Raw genomic sequence first — 22,099 nt, 5'->3', positions numbered from 1 at the left:
CTACTGGAGACTGGGTAATTTATCTTTAAAAAAGGATATGTAAACACATATATATTTGAAGATCTCCCAATTTTCAAGAATGATTAAAAAAATCAATTCCTTATCAGTGTGGTCTTGAATAACTCATTGATATTTTGACATATAATTTCCCACTTACGAACATCACACTCCGGGGACTGTTGTGGGGTGGGGGGAGGGGGGAGGGACAGCATTAGGAGATATACCTAATGCTAAATGACGAGTTAATGGGTGCAGCAAAACAACATGGCACATGGATACATATGTAACAAACCTGCACATTGTGCACATGTACCCTAAAACCTAAAGTATAATAAATAATAATAATAATAATAATAATAATTTCCCACTTACTAGATAAACAAAGGGACTAAGCTTTCCACATTATCTGGAGCCTCTGTTAACTCTTTTCCTTCATTTTTACTTTATTCCCCCCATCTTTATCCCAACCATACTGACTTTCTTGCTATTCCTCAAACACAGAAGGCCCACTCCCACCTTGGGACATTTACATCAGATATTCTCCTTGGCCTGCATCTGCGTCAGCTTTTATGCCTCCATCTAAAATTCACTCAAAAGTCATCTTCATAGGGACATATGGGCACCCAATTTATACCTGCAAGCCCCAGCCCCTATTCACTATTCTGAACTCTCTATCATGCTTTCATGTTTTTTTTTCTCCAAAACATTTATCTTTAAATATTATTTTTAAATTTTATTTTTCTACTAGAATGAAAATATGAGCTAAAGAAATCTTGTTTTTGTTTTCTGATGTCTGAAGTCTTAGGAGAATATCTGGCACATAGCAGGTATTCAACAGATGAATGAATGAATAAACATGCATGGTTGTGATAAAAATAAGAAAAAAGAGTCTTTCGCTTCTGCTGAAAGACTACAGAGTCTTTTGCTTCTGCTTAAATTATCTAAAATGTTTCAGATGCAATAATGAGGAAATTGATAGGATATTAGGAAAACAGTGCTTGTGAGGTGAAAGAAAATGTTAAGGCAATATCAGGGTGGGGGTGCACTGGATGAAGGGAGTTTGTCTTAAAGATCAGAGAGAGAGACTTGAGCATATTTACACCATGATAGAAGAGAGTAAGAAAAAACAGGGTGATATGGTTTGGCTGTGTCCCCACCTAAATCTCATCATAAATGGTAATTCCCATAATCCCCACCTGTTGTGGGAGGGACCAGGTAGACATAATTGACTCATGGGGATGGTTTCCCCCATCCTGTTCTCTTGACAGTGAGTGGGTTCTCATGAGATCTGATGGTTTTAAGAGGGGCTTCCCCCTTCACTGGGCACCCATTCTCTCTCCTGCCACCATGTGAAGAAGGACGTATTTGCTTCCCCTTCTGCCATGATTGTAAGTTTCCTGAGGCCTCCCCAGCCATGCAGAACTGTGAGTCAATTAAACCTCTTTCCTTTATAAATTACCCAGTCTTGGGTATATCTTTATTAGCAGTGAGAATGGACTAATACAGAGGGTAACTAAAACAGGGCATAAAGTAGAAAGAAGAGGTTTGAGAATGGAAAAGTGAGGATAAAATACTATTAGTTTTGAAAATGTTGAGCTTGAGGTGAAAAAATTATGTATAAGTAGAGATATCCAATAGATAATTACATAAACAGCAGTAAATTGAGAAAAAAGCTCAAAATATAAGACTTTAAAGTTTATGAGCACAGAGTTGGAACAGTCTATGTACACACACTCAAAATTATTCTGTTAACATTTTACTTACCTGATCTAGGTTTGAAAGACTGTTTGGATCTTGACTGAGAGCTTGGTACTGGCTCCTGAGCCTGTCACCTGCTCCAATTCTCCTGAACTTCTTGAGATCCACTACATATAAAGCACTGCAAAAATGAATTACTTCTTGATAGCCTATGTTGTTTATGTAGCTTTAGTTTTACTTTCCTCCAATGAATGTCTACAGTGACGGTATTAACTACAGATATCCTAGGATCTAATAACAATTAATCCTTTCATAAACTTGCTCCTAATATCTAATACTGTTTCCCAGGAGTTTTAAGTTTGTTTTAATTTTGGTAGAACCCATAATCTTTTAGGGTCACCCCAAGCTTTTCCAAGTTGTCATGCAACTCATGGCCTTACAAAAGGCCACGAGGCTTTGAAGATATAATCTTAATTTTATTTCACAAACCAAGTTTAAATCTTCTGGAGTAGTTAGGAGCCATATTACTTGGGTTTAACTCCTAGCTCAGTTATATACTAGCAGGGTAAGCCTGGGCAAATTACATAAATGCTGTATGCCTCAGTTTCCACATCTACAAAATGGAGATAATAACAGTATCTCAAAAGAGTGTCATAAAGATTTTATGACTTAATATACGTAAAGGCTTACAAGAGTGACTGGCATGAAATGAACACTATGTAAATGGTTGCTTTTACTGTGTAATTTTTAAGAAAACTGAAAGTTGTAATTCAATACATTATTTATTTACTAAATGGTAAGGGTCTGACTTTTCTTACCTGATATGGTATTTCCGTCTTAAAAGATGTGATTCCCAGTATCCTGTTTTCCAGAAACGATATCCATCCATTTCCCTGCGGCTATCACAAAATGGAGTATACCCATAAGGAGTTCCATCCAGATCGAAATCTCGAAGTTCTTTTAGATCATGTCTCACAATCTAAATAATTAAAATAGACTGTCTGATAAAGACTGTAAAATAACATAAGCCCTTTTTTATGGGAATCTCAAATCATTATTACTCTACTACAGAAATCCAAAGAGCTGTATTTTCCTCACAGTGCTTTCATGTAATATGAATTTACTGAATTTAACATTTATTCCTCTTGTCCTTACAGGTTAAAGGTAAACTAAAATTTATATTCCTAGTCTTTAAGACAGTGGTCTTACTCATCAACAAGAATATTTTGTTATGTCCTTTATAAACAAGTCATTTTACGAATCAGACATTTGGGGAAGGGGTTAAATATTATATAAGTGCAGAGCTCTTAGTTTCTCAAAGTATAAATAACAAAATCATTCCATGCCAAATCTCCATTATTGTATATCGGCATATGTTAAGTTTGAATCATAAAAAAAATCTCCCAATTATTCTAAATAGCTTGAATAAAATAATATCAATGTTATTTTTTAATACGCTCAAGCCTTCTAGAACAATATTAGTGTACACGTTCAAAGAAAGGTAGGAGGAAGAATCATATTAGATATTATGTGTGGGGCTCAGATGGGAGGATTTCTTGAGGCCAGAAGTTTGAGACCAGCCTGGGCAACACAGTGAGACCCTGTCTATACAAAAAAAAAAAATTAGCCAGGCCTGGTGGTGTGCATGTGGAGTTCCCGCTCCTAGGCTGCTGAGGTGGGAGGATGGCTCGAATGCATGAGTCTGAGGCTACAGCAAGCTATGACTGTGCCACTGCACTCCAGCCTGGATGACAGAGTGAGACCCTGTCTCTTAAAAAAAAAGTGTGTTTAGAAATGCTATTTTCTTAGTTTTCTTTGTAATGTTTCATATTTATCAATTTGGAATAGAGTACAAAAATAATAAGTTTAGAATATGAGTACATTCTAATATAGGACTTGAAAATATACTTTTTGTTCCACATAAATTCTAACTTATCCATTTAATTTATATTTTCATGTACGTATTACTTTTTTCTTAGAAATTCTGTGTATTTTCAAATTTTTTTTTCCCACTAATGATTCAAAAGCAATGCAAGGAGGGAAAAAGGAAAAGCCATAATTTTTGGACATATAAATTTTGAAAGCAGAGGGCCTTGGGTTTGTTTTTTTGTTGTTTTTGGCCAAATTTATTTGCTTTTATTTTTAGAGACAGGGTCTCACTCTGTCACTCAGGCTGGAGTGCAGTGGCATGATTATATCTCACTGCGACCTCTAATTCCTGGGCTCAAACTTTTCCTCCCCACCTCAGCCTCCAAAAGTGCTGAGACTACAGGCATAAGTTGGCCAAATTTAAAATGCTCTTTTCCTTAAGTGATAGAGTGATGAGAATTTGGTTATTGGTTGAATGCGAAAGAATGCTGTTGAAGGTGGAAGAATAAGAGTTGTATGTAACTGCTAGCTTTTCTAGCAAGAAGAAATTCCTAATTTTAAACAAATATCAGCTCATAATTTACAGGAATTCATTTAACTACTCTTACTATGACTAATATAAGTATCTGTTTTAGTTCTCAAACGTAAAAAACTACTACTTAGGAGAGAAAACTTCCATGTCCTAAATAATAAATGGTACTTCTTACAATACCTTCAATTTTCCCCTGGAATTCTGACTTTTTGTTTTTAAAGATACTTTGCTTATATATCACAATCATATCTTAAGCACTGTAATGAAGATAATAAACATGAGCAACATGAATTAATTTCTATATTGATAGAAGTGTAAAAAATGTTTGTGTATTACTAAAAATAGTAGTTAATCTTATTACCTGGACAGCATCAACAAAAATGATTTTGTCCACTGCTAGTGGGAAAAGAACATCAAGGAAAAGAATTTTGTAACCCCAAATAATCCTTTGTCTTTCACTCTGTTGACGAAGCCAACGGGGCCACCTATATTGAACTAGTTCATATTGGAATCCATACTCTTTAGCCATGTGAGGAATTACTTCCTAAAAACACACACACAAAATCAACCAATATGTTCAAGAGAAAGTAGTTTTGTTTTAGAGAAAAAAAAACATTAAAAAGGTAAAGTTTCCTATAAATTGTTATAAACGAATAGGCAAGATGTCTAAATACTACTTCTATAACATACTTATTAATGAGAAATATTAAAATGCTAACAAATATGAAAACACAAGTATAAATAAAACTATTAATTTAATGTCATTAAAAATAAGTGTACTATATTATTTAACAAACTTATTAATGGAAGATAAATGTTCCCATACTTTTATTGTTAACATCTGACTTGAGAAAACTGACTTAAAAAAAAGCCTCTGGATCTTGGAACACCTACATATCAAATAGTTCATGTATATGTCAACAGGTTGGCTGGTCAGAGATGTAAAGATGAAGAGAGGATACAAAAAACACAAAATAAGTTCTAAGCTGATAAATTAGATTCTATACAGGAGCTTCATGTTTGAGATATATCATTATTTAATTCAAGGATTAAAAATACAAAGTAGTGATTATGGTCTGAATATTTCATATTTGATTCAGTATCTTATAGGATTAGAAGTAGCTTATTCCCTGTTTAAAGCAGAAGCAGTTAATGAAATATACTGTGGGCTAAATTTAGTTCAAGAGCTCAAATATTGAGAGAGAGAATGAAAAAGGAATTGGAAAAGATGAATTAATAAATATAGAATTTGCGTTTTACCACTTGATTCTTACTTGAAACTAGTTTCTGGTTATATGTTTAATTTTTTTCTCTGACTTTGCAAGAACAATGTAGATTTAAAATATGTTTTTTTTTTAAAGGCAAGAAGCACCAATTTTATCTGTGAAATCTTGAAATTAGGGGTACAACAGCTGCCAGGAGTCATTGTTTTGGTTTCAAAATAAAATAAAACATTCAGATAAAATAAAAAGAATATTTTTTCTTCATTAAATATGTGTTCAAATATTCACTGAAACAGGCACTGTTCTAGGATCTAAGGGTACATTAGTGAACAAAAGAAATATAAATTATGACCTTCATTAGGCTTATATTTTAGAGGAAGTAGGTAGAAATAAACTATTGTTATCTACAGAAAAAAGTGCTATGAAGAAAAATTAAAAGGGAGAGGGAATTATAGTTTGCATAGTGCCGTCAGAAAAGAATTATGCCTAAGTTTAATGTATAATTTTAGCAAATATTTGAATGAAGAGAGGAGGTATGACTTTTCTAAACTGGTAGGAACAAATCTAAAGTAGCTAGCGGTTTCTGTATCTGGCTGCTGGTTTACACAGATGTTTGAGTTTGTAAAAATCCAAAGCTAAATTTCATGATTTGTGCACTTTTCTGAGTGTATGTTATATTTCACTAAGAAGTTTTCAAAAGAAAAATTTTTTAAGAAAGAAACACATCCCAAAAAGAAGGAAAATATTACTTCAGATACAGTATTTCATTTGGCCATGCAGCGGAACAAGACTTTCTAATCCAGACATAGCACTATTGTTCTGGTGAATAATATCTTTTCCTGCTAAGAGAATCTTTAGATTTTTCTATCTCAGTTTATTTGGGTTAAATACTCCCTTATTCAGTGTCTGACTACTAGAAAAACATGTTAAAAATTAGTAGAAAAATAGTATAACTTCTTATCTATACTTATGGGTTCTTTTTCTGTTTTTTGTTTTTTTTTTTTTTTTTTTTTTTTCTACTGTCAAATGAGCATAGGAGGAGACACTGTTGGTGGTGGAGGGCAAATGGGCTGTTACATAAGGTTAAGCACCTGAGGTCTGAATGCCTGGGTTCAAATCTCAGCTGTGTTTCTAATTAGCTGTTTCATCTCAGGCCTATGCTATAAAGGATGATTCTTGCTCAAAGAAAGGTATGGCCCTTCACCCTATCTCCCAGGAAATATCCTCTACCCTGGCCCTTCACCCTATCTCCCAGGAAATATTCTCTGCCCTTGGAATTTCCTGCCTAGTAAGAATGTCTACGTTTACCTGCAGATCTTGGACCACTCTAGATTTTGTATGCTAATGATGTTTTTGTAGTGAGGACCTTGGGCCACAAAGCATCAGTTCAACATCTGAAGGGCTTAGAGGCTAAGGTTAGCCATGCAGGCTGTTAGCCAAGTCCATACAGCTGACCCTCAATAAAAACTCTGCACCCCAAAGTTTGAATGAGCTTCCCTGGTTGGCAGTACTCTATGAGTACCCTCACACACTGTTGCTGGAAGAAATAAGTGCTATCCACTGCGAGGGGATTCTACTGGGAGAGGACAATTGTTAACTTTGTGTCTGGTCTCCCTGGACCCTACCCTAAGCATCTCCTCCTTCTGCTGATTTTATTTGTGTCCTTTTGCTATAAAAACTGTAACTGTGAGGACAGCTGTTTTTTGGAGTTATATAAATCCTTATAGTAAGTTATTGAATCCAAAAGTGGTCTCAGGTACCTCTCAACTGTGCAAGCTAGTTATGTAACTTTTGAATCTTGGTTTTCTTATCACGTGGGATTGTTATGAAAAACAATTGAATAACATCAGTTAAACACTTGGCATCATGCCTAGAAATATTAAGGAATAAAAGCATGCTTGGCTAGTTTTACTTCTGTCCCACTGCTTTTGGTCTAGAAAAAAAAAACTCATTTGAAATGCTGTTGAATGAGACACCAAATTGCTGTGGAGACACTAAATTTCATGGAATTTGATTATGCTGTAGGGAGAATAGGAAGAAACACAGTATACTTTGTAGCAGGAGTATAGGGCTGAGTAAAGGGTAATAGCTGTTGATCACCTGAAATCTTCTCAATATAAAATGCCTCAGGTCATGGTGCCCAGCCATCAATGCACTACACAGACGAAAGAGCTTTTTCGTTTCAGTACTGTAAAACTGTTTTCCATGCTATAGGTATAGTCTTTGTATTTTCTTGATACTACTACTGTTTCTGCCTATCTTTGCAAAAATGACAGAAGCCATTTCTTTTAATTGAAAATCTGTATATATTTTCCATTGCCAAATTGTATTTAATTACTCATTATCATGAAAAACTACTAGTCATTCTGATTTTGATTTTACTTAAAAATATACAGTCTTCTACTGTCCTCTCTTTGAACGTCTCTAAATAAAAATTGCACAGAATTTTTCTTAAGCTACATAAAAATACTAAATACCATTTTTTCAAAAAGCTCATTCTGAAAAGAGAAATGTCATATAAACTTACAATGATACAGATAATTTACTATTCAAACATTAACCATTCTACAAAAAAAGCTATGTACTTACTTTAAATGTCGGTGAGAGATAATTTTTTAGCAACCAGAATTTCACTGGTGTTTTGGTGTTACGCAAAACAGAAAGCATCATAATTCTGTATAAAAGAATATTAAACCCAATATACATTAACAGTAAAAGGAGTTCATATGTATTTTTTAACCTTGAAGTGTTTTTTAAAATTTAATTTTAATTTTTTAAATTTTACTTTAAGTTCTGGGATACATGTGCAGAACATACAGGTTTGTTACATAGGTCTTTTAAAGGCTTTTAAATAATTGAAGCTATGAATTAGAAGGTTTTCACAATGAAATGTGAAGAAATAAACTAAAATATGGTTTATCAAGTATGTAATGTGTAAGGATGAATACATATACATCATGGTAGCTTCATCTGGGTGCAGTTGTCTGTGACTGTGTGATTAATATTAAGTCTACAAACCCTGAAGAGCTGAATGATCTATCTATATTGACAAATTCACTGGATGGGTCATTTGGTTTGCTAACCTAAACTTCCAAATGGAAAGGATACAAATGAATCTGAAGTTCCATTTTAATGTATCAGTGCTACAATTCAAATATTTTTGAGTTATTCTCCGTGACCTTTCTATATAAACTGTTTAAAAATAGCCTTTTGTACTTTGCAATATGCATTTCTCCCCTCATTCCCTTTCTTTTTATAAAACAAGGTTTTCTTCACTGGAAAAGGATAATTTACTATAGTAAATTATATATATATATAGTAAATATTGTATATATAAAGTACTGTAAATATATATATATCGTTTGTGTATATATATATATTCTTACCTATCCAAAATGTCTATTTGCTAGCTTTGAAAAAAACCAATATTCCAAATCAAGCCAAACTCATGAAATTTCATATTTATATATACTTACCTCATAATTTTAAGTAAAAAAAAAAAAAAAAAGGTGTAAAGTAGTATGTTCTTTACTATTTGGGTAAAAGGACTTAAAAAACTGAAATAAATAAATATACACACATATATATTTACGTGTGTGTGTGTGCGTGTGTGTGTGTGTGTGTGTGTGTGTGTATCTCCTTAGCAGGGTATAAAAATAATACTATGGGTTTCCTGTGAGAAAAGGAACTGAGTATCAGGGAAACAGAGGTGGGAGTTTTTTTTTCCCAGTGTATATTCCTTTACTTTTTTTTTTGAAATTTGAACCATGTAAATATTTCTTTTTCAAAATATAAGGTTAAAAAATATACCTACCTTAAAAAACGTTCATATAAATGACGAGAAGCAACTGAAAAAATGTTTAGGACATCTTTTTCCTTTTTGTCTTCTTTATGCAAGCTTACTGTGAAACTTGGAATAAAAAAGTAATTGACATTTCTTATACATATGGAAACATTGTATGCCTAAATACTAAATGTAAGCAATAAATATAGAAATGTATTTCAAAATAGTTAAGCTATAAACACTCTATAATATTTACAAACTAATATTAAAATATTTGACAATGTCATTTGAAGCTTTATGAGTTTTTAAAATTTGTAATGTGGAATATAATTATATTGTCTCTAGGTGAATGGGCTGGTATTTTTGAATTTTTGTGAGTTGCCAAAGGTTGTTTTCAGAACAAAGAATGAATTACAGCTTGACATGGCCATATCTAGCGTACTGAAACTTTAAACAGGCCAATGAGGGAAGGAACAGAATGCATTAAGTGTGGAACTACGGCACGGCAAGAATTTATGTGCTAACAGGGTAGGTGTGTGAGTGCTGCTGATGGGGCTCACCCAGGCTAAAATATTTTTAAACCATCTACAATTTGGAGCTCCTCTGACCAAGCAGACTTTCTCCTCCACGCAGGGTGTGGAGTACCCTCTTGGTACTCTGGATGACTTCCATGACAAAGAAAGCACTAGGGAGCCATGTCTACTCACTGGTTTACATCATGGTAGCGTCATCTGGGCCCAGCTGTCATTTTCATTACATTTTTGGAGCTAGACCAGCTCCATTTCATTTTTGTATAGGTCCATTTCATATATAAAAATGACTGAATCTTTTATTTACAGTATTAATAATGTATAAATTCATCTTTTTCTTCCTAAACATTTATTTTAAAATACTTTTATATAAACAGATATTTAGAATGAATCAAATTTGGTAAACAACTTAAAATCACCATCAAAGGTATTTTGCAAAATATAAATTGTTATAACAGAAGTACTTTTCAAATCTGGTAATCTCCCAAATAAGAAAAGAAGTTGATTCAGTGGCAAGAAAAAATAATCATTCTAAGTTAGGACTAAAACTAAGATGAAAAAAGTCAAAGCATCATAAGACACACAATACTATGTATCTGGAGCAGTTAACATCCCAAAAACTTACCATCTCTGTTTCTAACAAAGCATTTTGTTTTTGGTATCCTTTTTATATAGCAAGTGGCTATACCATAATTGAACAGTTATCCTTAATCATTCTTATCTATATCTTCTAATTTTAATGGAAGCTCTTAGACAGATACTCTTAAAATTGCTCAGATTCTATTCCATTATCCCCTGTCAAACATACCTACCCTCCAAATCATCTCAATGAGTGGACTTGATCCTTTCTCTATCAGTAACTTGTTCAAAGCACACACTGTACAGTAACATGATTTTTCTTACCAAACAAGGAGTCAACTATAGAAAAAGAGGCTTAAACTGGGCAAAATCCAAAATGATGGAAGTGCTTTTGACTAGTATAACCAAATATATTTAAGTTGTTGAATCTATTTTGGCTAACATTTCTATTTCTTATCTTTGATCAAAATGATTAATGGTTTGCCATCATAGCTCATATTGGGTTCCAATCTCTAAAATGGACATTCAAAGTTCTTTACAATATGCACCTACAGGAGACAGCTTTTGTTTTTGTTCACCTAACATCTGTTCCCCTTCTAGTAACAACCTGGCATTTTGGGGGGAATCATTCCTCCTCCCATCACATTCTATGAGGTTTAGGTGGGACAGGGCTTCCCACCAGTTCTGGAAGTAGGCATATGACTCATGCTTGGTTATCAGAGTCACAGAAATCAGTTCAGTTTGGGACACACAGCTATAGTTGGACCCATGAGTCAGCCTTGGAACTTTTATTGGTACTGTTTGGAAAGGGGCAACTTCCTTCCACTGGAAACAGTAAACTTTTAAAAGTCTATCTTAAAATGGAGGAGACACAGAAACAGTAGACCTAAGAGATGGAGAAAGACTGTTTCCACATCACATCACCCAGTGGCCAACACGAGGTGTACTCCTGGATTCTTTAGATATCTGAGCCCATATATTCCTCACGTATGTTTCTTTTTCGAGACAGGGTCTCACTCTGTCACCCAGGCTGGAGTGCAGTGTTGCAATCTTCACTTACTGCAGCTTTGACCTCCCAGACTCAAGCAATCCCCCCACCTCAGTCTTCTGAGTAACTGGAACTACAGATACATGCCACCATGACTGGCTAATTTTTAAATTTTTTGTAGATACAGGGTCTCGCTATGTTGCCCAGGCTAGTCGTGAACTCCTGGGCTCAAGCAATCCTCCTGCCATCACCTCTCAAAGTGCTAAGATTACAGGTGTGAGCCACCATGCCTGGCCTGTGTTCTTTTTTAAACTAACAATAAAACAGTATAGGTATCAATCTAACATAAACAGTCCCTATTATTTTCAAGTTGCAGCTAGCTAGGCTACTTTCTTTGAGGAACACACTCAATCATTTTGTCTTCATGTAACTGCCTTCACTCAATCTTTAACTTTTGAAATCCTGTCTGTCCTTTAAAACAGATCTTTACCACACACTTCTTCAAGGAGTATTTCCCGAGGTTCCTTGTAAGTGGATATATAATTTTTCTCCATTGGTTTGTATAGTATTTTATTTTCATCTGTCTTATAGCTCTAGTTTCCTATCTTGTACACAGTAGTAACATTTATGTATTTATCTTATCCCTCCTAGATTAGAGGACCTTTGCCTTACTTAAATTTTCACTACCTGTGGAACTTCCACATACTAGACTTCTGGATCAATCTAGTGATGTATTAAAATATTCATTAGTAATTACCTTTTAATGGAATCCCACAGTCCTTTTGTTTTTTCATCTTCATCGGTAAGGATATCTTCCTTAATTTTGTCTGTTTCTTTTTTCACCTAGATAGCATGGCAAAAAAGATTAGAATTTGCCTGCTTTAAATATTATGCTGTATGGTTAGAAAGTGAAACATATTGGGTGAGATTACCCATAGAAATCTAAGATTGACAGCTGCAGTAACCAAAGACAGGCAATATCTTAGCACAATGTTGTAAACAATCTGATCTTCAACTATCAATTCAACCTCTTTGTTCAGTTTCTTCAGTGGTTACCTCCATACTGCTAAATAATGTGCTTACACTTGTGTTTACTAATTTATCAGCTTTAGGCATTATCTACTAGTATTTCTGAATTCAGAGTTTAGACATTATTCGCTCTTTGTGATGACAGATGAATAGCTCACTAATCATCATGCTTCCCTTTCCCTATTTGTCTGGAAATTTTGGTAGTAATATGTTTATCTTCAGTTCTTCTATTGAGTATGTTTTGTCACTTTAAATAATATTTAAATCTCTTATTTTTTTATTCCCACAATCCCAACAGTTTCTCTTGTATAATCTGTTTATAAGGACACTACTATTTCTACAATTTCCTTCTACCTCCCAACTTATATTAAACCTTGACTTTAGCATTTGTAAATATTGATAACATTTACATTTAGTTCAGTAAACATAATTGTATCTGTTGCATTTTGCTATGGTGATTCTAAAACTTGAAAATCAGTAAGAAGTTTTCATTATGACAATGTAAAGATTAACCACTGAAGAGTTGGAAAAGCTACTAAAACTCTATTTCCTCTGCACAGTTACAGTTTTAGTATAGTAGAGCACAGTTATAGTTTCCTCCTATGGCCACTGTGCCACTCCTAGGAGACTCTTGCTGGTTCAGATGAATTCTCCTTTCTTACATTCCACCAGCAGAGAACTATTTTTTCCTGGAATTTCATTGTCCTTATTTTTTCTTGTAGGGAGACATACAAATATGTCTTCTTTATCACAGACATAATCTTTTCCAGTTTATTACTCATGTTATCTAATTGTCTGGAATTCTTGTCTACCTAAGACATTTTTCTTAAAGCTCAACAATTAACTGTTTCTTTCTAGATTTTCTTTACATTGGTTTACAGATTAGTTTCACCATTTCTTGAACTACCTATCTTCTTTCTTGATCTTGATCTTCATTGTACTGGCAAACGTCTCCAAGAAAGGGTATGAAAAATAATTTTTCTAAATCTTCACACTTCAGAAACTAACATTTTACCTTCACATTTGATTAAGAATTTGGCTAGATACAGAATCTTGGGTTCAAAATAATTTTCCTCAAAATACTGAAAGCTTTGTTTTGCTGTCTTTTAACATCTAAGTATTTTGAAAATGAAATTCTGATGTTAGTGTTGTCATTCTATTGCAGTGACCCACTTCTTCTTAGTAGCTATTATAATCTTATATGGGCCATTTTCATTCATTCTACTTCGTAATTTGTGGACTCTTTTGACATGAACATCTTCTCTCTCAACTTTACGACACTTTCCCTCCTCCATGTTCTCTGTTGTTTCTGGAATTCCTCTTAGTAGGCTACTGGATTTCATGGGCTGATCCTCTATGTTGCTTATCGTTTCTCCTCCCTGTTTTTCTGTCTTTTTAGTGTAATTCTGAGAAAGAGGTGGTTAGGAGATAAAACTGTGTTATTAGAAAACAAACTAAAGGCAGCCGGGCATGGTGGCCCATGCCTGTAATCCCAGCACTCTGGGAGGCCAAGGCGGGGTGATCACTAAGACCAGCCTGATCAACATAGTGAAACCCCACCTCTATTAAAAATACAAAAAATACCCACAAACAAAAAAATTAGCCAGGCATGGTAGCACATGCCTGTGGTCCCAGTTACTCAGGGGACTGAGGCAGAAAGATCACTTGACCTTGGGAGACGGAGGCTGCAGTGAGCCAAGACTGGGCCACTGCACTCCAGAGTGAGCAACAGAGCGAGACTCCGTCTCAAAACAAAAACCAAAACAAACTACTGAAAGACCTAGGGTATGGGTAGGCTGCAGAATATTTCTAATTGGTATCTTTCATCATTCATAAAAATTCTTAGCCATTATTTCTTCAAATGTTACTTGTACCCCATTCTTTAATTATCTTTGAAATTCCACTTAGTTTACTTTTATTTATCCAACAAATACTCAAAGTGCTTTATCTTATCTTCATAACAGTCCTGTAAGGTATATTCTATTGTTAACCCCATTTTACAGATGAGGAAATGGGACAGAAAGAGATTAAGTAATCTGTCCAAGGTCACACAGCTAGTGAGTGGCAAAGCCAGTTTTAAATCCACTACTGGTAATCTTAGACTTTCACACTAGCGTGTGTGTGTGTGTGTGTGTGTGTGTGTGTGTTAATGCTCTCTTCTATATTTTCTTTTTTTCCTGTCTCTGTTGCATTTGGTATACTTTTTCTGGCCTATCTCCCAACTTGCTAATTTTCTCTGAAGGCATGTTAAAGCTATCTACTGAATTATTAATTTTGGTATTGTATTACTCAGTTTCCAAAGTTCTACTTTAAAAAAATCTGACACGCATGTTTTACAGTTTCATGTTCCCTGCAATTATTTTTAAACTCATCTTTAATTTCTTTAAAAAAAAAAGTACAGCTGTTTCAGAGGCTATTCTAATAATTCTAGTATCTTGAGTCTTTGTGTATCGGTTTTCTGTTTCTGCTAGTTTTGTGTATTTGGTTAACTTTGACTATGAGTTGGCCTTCACACTAGAAAAATTTGATTTGCAGCTTAGGCCATTGTAGTCTTATTTCAGAGATTTATGGATGTCTCTTCCAGATATCTCTATATCCTATCAATCTGGAACAATTTTAGTACCAATTCAAGGTTCAGGATTCCCTGGCCTACTTAGCTGACACAAATTTGGGCTAAAAGACTATGAGGAATAATTTTTTATGTTTCATCCTTAGCCTGAAAATAGAGCTAGTTTATTGTAGAGAGGGTCTTCTAATAGATTATTTTATGTGTGTTCTGGGTTCTAATTTTTGTCCCCTAACCCATCAAATTAAATAAAAATGGCAAAGTGTGACAGGACAGAAAAATGTTCCCAGGACAATAGTAGCTTCCTTGGGTCAAGAGAAGTTTCTGTGCTTGCTTATTTCACTAGGCTCGCATTTTCCCTTTAATTTTGGTTTTGGGTTTCCTTATTATCTTATTATCAATTCCTCATTGTTTTTAAAATTTTTAAAAATTTTTATCTAATATTTTCACTAGTTTTAAGCAGGAGGGTTGGTCCAAAAAGAATCTGCTATCATTAAAAACTCCCTTTCTCTCCCTCATTAAAAAACAGCACCTTTTCTTTTTAGAGCTAATTTTTCAGTGCATGTTCTTGATCTCATCTGTAGAGTCCAATTTGTAATGTTATTTGGCTACAGACAGATTTAGTAGATATATTTACAGTTATCATAATGTAAAAAAAAATCCTTCTCTTCTATCTTCAAGTTCTGTTTTCCTTTGTGAACTTAATCCTCTTCTTATTTTACTGCTGGAGTTCAAACATAACATTTTAGGTTGTAAAATTGTAAAGTTAGTTGTAAAATAAATCAATTAATTAAAAAACAAAGAAGATAATTCTTAATATTAAGGACAAAGCCTATAAAAAGTTCTGCCCCACATACTTTTACTTCCAGTATCCTGCTTTTGAAGCTGTTTAATACAACAGTGATATCTTCTAGGTCTGCTTGAGAGTCAGTTCCTTCATGCCTAAAAGTAGAAAAATGTGTCCATAATTAATTTAAGAATAGACATACAATTATGATGGCATAACAAATAAACTCATTTTGCAATAAACGTTTAAGTCCAATATCACTAGTGCATATATCATGTTTTTCTGTTTCTATAGTCAATTAAGATATATTATAATATGCTGTAGTTTTCAAAATAATCCAATAAATTTTAACTCAGTACACATTAATATTGTAAAAAAGTAACTCATTAAATTCAATACTACCCAATCACTCTGAAAGTTCAAATTATGACTTATCTTTGCTGTTATATACCAAGGCTATCACACAACTAAAATCTTTCACATCCCTGATATATTGCAATGATAATTACAACTTTTTTACACTGCAAAGTTGTTTATATATATCAAAGGAGTTCTACACTATCCAACTTTTTAATATCCACCAGCCATTTTCAAATGCCAAAATTTGAAGTACATTGTTAAAATAATGAGACTGAAAATGTGTCTATGATGTCCATATGCATCACTTGAATGTTTCCATTTTGTATTACATATAATGCAGTTTTTTTCCGCCCATTTTCAAAATTGCTTAAACAAATACGGCAACTGTGCTCCATAATTATTTTTTCACACTATTCTCACTATGGACTAAAAAGTTCTATCATATTTACAATAAAGTTGAATTTTGTTGAAGGGGAAGCAATCAGATGTCAAATTAGTAGTTACTTTTGAGTTGTTATATATAATATATACTTTTAACATTTTTCCAAAATGAACACCTGGGGAGTCTAGCACTATCATGACTGACACGTCTTTGACTTTCTCTTACTCCCAATTCCTGAGCTGAGGTGGTTAAACCAAAGTAGCAGGCAGAACTCTGTCCAACAATCACCACTAGAAAACAGAAAGAAGCCAGGTGTGATGGCTTACACCTGTAATCCCAGCACTTTGGGAGGCTGGGGTGGGAGAATCGCTTGAGTCCAGGAGTTTGAGACCAGCCTGGGCAACACAGCGAGACCTCGTCTCTGCAAAATTTTTTGAAAAATTAGCTGGATGTGGTGGCCAGCGCTGTGGTCCCAGCTAGTCAGGAGGCTAAAGTAGGACGATTGCTTGAAACTGGCAGGTTGAAGCTCCAGTGAGCTGTGAGCCGTGATTGTGCTATTGCACTTCCGTCTGGGCAAGAGAGACCCTGTCGCAAAAACAAAACAAAACAAAAAAGGATCTAACTTGTATAGTAGAAACATTGTCAAATTTCTTAAAAACTTTCAGCTGCTTATGGCCACAAACACTACTCAAGGGCATTGACAACTTTAGCCATTTAATCCCCTGTCCACTGAGACCCAGAGAATAAAGCCAGCTAGCACAGCACTACAGCCAGACCTAGACAAATTCTAACGCAAATCTCTTTCCACTTCCATCAGGTAGCAGAGGTAGTAATGGTGACGAGCTCTCACTTTAATTCAGGCACTGTTTTTATTTATTATACTTTAAGTTTTAGGGTACATGTGCACAACGTGCAGGTTTGTTACATATGTATACATGTGCCATGTTGGTGTGCTGCACCCATTAACTCTTCATTTAACATTAGGTATATCTCCTAATGCTATCCCTCCCCCCTCCCCACTCCCCACAACAGGCCCCAGTGTGTGATGTTCCCCTTCCTGTGTTCATGTGTTCTCATTGTTTAATTTCCACCTATAAGTGAGAACATGCGGTGTTTGCTTTTTTTGTCCTTGTGATAGTTTGCTGAGAATGGTTTCCAGCTTTATCCATGTCCCTACAAAGGACATGAACTCATCATTTTTTATGGCTGCATAGTATTCCATGGTGTATATGTGCCACATTTTCTTAATCCAGTCTATCATTGTTGGACATTTGGGTTGGTTCCAAGTCTTTGCTATTGTGAATAGTGTCACTAGAAACATACGTGTGCATGTGTCTTTATAGCAGCATGTCTTATAATCCTTTGGGTATATACCCAGTAATGGGATGACTGGGTCAAATGGTATTTCTAGTTCTAAATCCCTGAGGAATCGCCACACTGACTTCCACAATGGTTGAACTAGTTTACAGTCCCACCCACAGTTTAAAAGTGTTCCTATTTCTCCACATCCTCAGGCACTGTTTTAAGCACTTCATAGATGCTCACTTGCTTAATCCATACAACCATCCTTTGAGGAAAGTACAATTATTATCCTAGATCCAAATTGAATCTAGATAGTCTGGCTCTTCACCACTGTACTATCGGACCTTTACCAACAATGCTAAGCACCTGAAACCTCTGGATACATGAGGAAAATGAGCAGCTTAAATGAAGGGAACAAGCTAAGCAGTCAGAGGAAATGGACTTCATTGATAAGGCATTAATGCAGAAAAAAGGGAAGCATTCAAATAATTCAAATTCTCAATGAGATTCAAGAGAATACTGAATCTCAGTAAAAGCCATTTACTTCAAAATGAAAGAATTCACTGTGTGTCAGAAAGCATGATTAATAAAAAAAGCACTCATACATGTGTCTCCTGAAATTCTAAAAAACAATTTATATTTTCAGAGAAGAAATGTAAATCAGATTGGCTTCATATTTTTCATCCAAAACACTAACTGGTAAGAACAATGATGAAGCCTTGTTTCAAGCATTCTGAATAAAATTATAATGCTGTTATTCAATACTTAGGAAAGTTATAATTCATACAGAATTGCAAAAGAAATTTTTAAAGCTTTGAGGACCACCTCAAAGTTTTAAACATTTGAGGGTACACCACCAATGTCTCTGAAAAAACTTATTTGTGGAAAGGTGGTGTATATTATGATATGGCAGGCAACATCCCACCTTTAGCATACACTGCAGTAGTTAGAAAGATACACCCATTTTTGTTGTTGTTGTTACTCAACTCTTTTGCAGCTAAGGTTTTGGTTGATAATTAGATTCTGCTAAACAGATAGATACATTTGCATGTTATTTGGAACTTAGAAGTGAGCGGGGCAATGTGCTGATGCTTGCCTAGCTTCTTTTGTCAAGCACAGTCATGGAGACATTGAGGTTTTCTACTTCAGTGTTCCAGTGTGTAATTGCTTAGCTTTCTGGGTACCAAAGGCCAGTTGATGTGTTGCTGGCAGCAGCTTCTAGCTTTCTCTCACTTCTGATGATGGGAAAGTAGCAGCTCTTTCTGGTTGGTCAGTTCCTTGGCTTTGTTCTCAAGCATTCCTAGGATCCAGCCCTCCCGGAGAGCTTGCTCCACCAGTCCTTCCCAACACAATGTAAAAGCATCCAATTGCTTGTGTTAAATACTTCTATGATAATATGGGAAGTCAGCCATCTGCTACGATTTGAATGTCCCTCCCCTCCAAAACTCATGATGAAATTGTATTGCCATTGTGGCAGTATTAAGAGGTGGGACCCTTAATAGGTGATTATAGGTGATGAGGCTCCACCCTCATTGGGTGGAAGTGGTGCTACCACAAAAGGGCAAGTTTGGCCCTCTCTTGCTCTCTCTTGTCCTTCTGCCTTCTGCCATAGGGCAATGCAGCAAGAAGGCTTCTGCCAGATGCTGTCCCTCAATCTTTGCAACCTTCCAGAACTATGAACCAAGAAATTTCTGTACATTACAAATTGCTCAGTCGCAGGTATTCTGTTACAGCAGCAAAAAATGGCCTAAGACACTATCTAAACAAAAAATGAATGTGAAAATTAAAAGACATATAAAAACTGTGATCAATAGTGAATTCATTAAAATTTACATTTAACTAATGGTAATATGATAGTAAAGAACTAAATAGAATATTGGGGGTAGGGGTAAAAGGATGCTAGAATGCTTCCACTGAAACCCCAATGAGATAGCTACCGGACACCGAAGTGAGTATGCATAGTCATCCATTCTCAATACCCTCACAATATGCAGATTGCCCCTCAGAGAGATTAAGCATATAAAAATGTTCAGAAAAGGGATTGTGTGAGATGAAGGCAGAAGAGTTTCCTTACAGAGAGCTGTTGTCAGATTGTGAGTCTCCACCACTCTACTCTATGAGGACAGAAGCGGAAAGAGTATTGCCTTCTCATTCTAAACTCAGTAAGGTAGCCACTTTAAGGAGAAGACACTTTGCGATACATATTCTGAAGTTGGGATGCACAGAGGACTCATGTCGGGGAAAGTTAAAAGTGTACATGGAGCAGGACTGGATATTTGAGGACTGATTTATTGCTCTAATCGAGGAGTCAGGAGAGTGCTTACTGCCTCTGCAACTGGTCTGCACTAGAGTTTGTTGGGCAACTGATGTCTAGGTATTTCCACAGATCAGATGCAGCCAAGAAGGAGAGCGATTTGGTTTTGTTGTTACCACTGGGTAGTCATGTGTCCTGCCAATATGGCAACCAGGAGGTATGAGGAGACCACACCAACAGAACCAGGAAACTAAAGGAGAGTGAAGTACAGCAATAGAAAACTTTTAAGAGTCCACAGAGAGTGAGTTTTAACTACTGCAGAGCCAGCAAAGTTACGGTGGACCAACTCGAGTACCTGCGGAGAAAGAACGGAAAGCCTTGTTTGATATCTTTGTCCTTCCTCCTATATAAAACATGGGAGAAACAGTTCAGTCTCAAAGGTACCAAACTAAAATTGATTACAAGTGTTACTTTGGCAGAAAAGATTTTTGTAAAGATTTCAAATGAGAAGTCTAGCACAATAATTTGGCATTGAAGGTGCATAAATAAAGTAATATTCTCTACAATTAATTAGGAAAATCTGAGCAGCATTTGTCTAACTTTGGTAGAACTACAAAGAAATAAAGGAGAATAATTTTGAGACTTTTTGTATTCAAGGTAAGTAACAGCCAATACGGAGTATACACAAATAATCTGCAGTTAATGACTACAAAAAATTGACAGACACAGAAAGTACACATTGTGGGCATTATGCCTCAGAAGTGGAAAGCCAAATTTAAAAAAATCAAATAATTTAGTCATGGCTTTAAAATCTGAACTTAGAAACTCATATCAATATTATTTTAGCTTAGATTTTTAGCAGGTTTCAGGAATATTTTTCCTAATTATAAAGGTAATATCAATTAGAATTAAAACATAAATTAGGATAAACAACATCAGTTTTTGTTATATTTTATATTGACCTCGTTAGACTTTTTATTACACAGTAACATGTATTTTTTTCCATTTTGGATAGCTAGTGACATTAATCATATGTGGAATTAAATTATGACTAAGTATATGGTTTTATTGTTTATAAGTAATATAAACAAATTTGTAAGTTATTTCTACTGCCAAAAGTTGTCTGTGAACGAGAAAAAAACAATTTGCACTAATATGTTAGTGATACTTCAAATATAATATCAAGAACTATTTTCTCTCTAAAACATCTTTATGAACTGTGTCTGATAGAAAATAATAGTAAAGAAGATAAAACAGGACCTAAATCATGTATAGTTTTAGTTTTACATAATACATGTGCTATTGTATAACTGTATTTGTAAAAGAAGGAATAAGTGGAGAGGAAATGGACATTTACTCAATATTCTACAATGATTTTCTCATTTAGTCCTTAGCAAAACCCCACAAGGGAGGCAGGATTATTCCCTTTTGTAATGACGAAATAAAGACCACAAATAGCAAAGAAACTTATACAAGATCATACAGATAGTTGGTGGTACAGAAGGGATTTGACTCACAATTCATATACAGGGCTTTCCCTTTGCGAAACATAATGGTGAAACGGTAGTGGCAGATACAGAAATGCTGAGTTCCTGGCAATGCAGTTTGCACAAAATTTAAAAAGCTGAAACAAAGCATGAATGCTTCTTAAAATTACATCTTGAAACCATGGCTTTTATAAGGGTCAATATAAATGTTACAGTCTATTTTGCTCATTTTCTGTACTACCATAGCACTCTTTTATAGCACTTAGAACATACAATAGTCACTCATTTTCTTGACTATCTTTTCTACTGGAATGAGTTTTGGGAGGGTAGGAACTGTGTATTTGTAATGGGAATGACACAGCAAGGTAGCATAGGTTGCTGCATAGGCATTAGAACAACATACCCAAATGGGTCCAGCTGGTAGCCAAAGATAAGAACTTAGAGGTAGCCCCTTCCTGCCTAGCAAACTGGGCTTCTGTTGTCCTGCCTTCCCTTCAAACAGACCAAAAGTGACCCATGCTCTATTCCCTTGTATATACTGCTAGTTGCATGCATGCTCTCTCTTTCTCTCTGCCTGACTCCTCTTCATTCTTGCCTGATGTGACCTAGAGATGGAGCTCTTCCTGCCCAGGATTTGTAATAAATCTTTGAACTTATTTCTTATTGTGGTGGTGTATTAAATTTGCACCACCCATTGGAAGAGCCAGGGACTATCCCAGACCGGGTTTT

The 22,099-nt window shown here is 35.1% G+C and overlaps 1 protein-coding gene across 1 annotated transcript in view; it reads right to left on the bottom strand.

Moving 5' to 3' along the window:
• Nucleotides 1-3,956: 3,956 nt before the first annotated feature.
• The window catches only part of LOC115835067 (UDP-glucose:glycoprotein glucosyltransferase 2-like), a 174,528-nt gene continuing 156,385 nt past the window's right edge, over nucleotides 3,957-22,099 (bottom strand). The window contains 5 exon segments of the mRNA XM_030812463.1: nucleotides 3,957-4,643; nucleotides 7,912-7,996; nucleotides 9,137-9,232; nucleotides 11,961-12,046; nucleotides 15,656-15,740. Of these exon segments, the coding sequence (XP_030668323.1) occupies nucleotides 4,398-4,643; nucleotides 7,912-7,996; nucleotides 9,137-9,232; nucleotides 11,961-12,046; nucleotides 15,656-15,740 (598 nt within the window). The 3' untranslated portion in view covers nucleotides 3,957-4,397.

This window comes from Nomascus leucogenys, chromosome 5 (assembly GCF_006542625.1).
Source record: "Nomascus leucogenys isolate Asia chromosome 5, Asia_NLE_v1, whole genome shotgun sequence".
Lineage (NCBI taxonomy): Eukaryota > Metazoa > Chordata > Mammalia > Primates > Hylobatidae > Nomascus > Nomascus leucogenys.
Note: the sequence above shows the minus strand (reverse complement) of the source record. Positions and strands in the feature narration are given on the sequence as shown.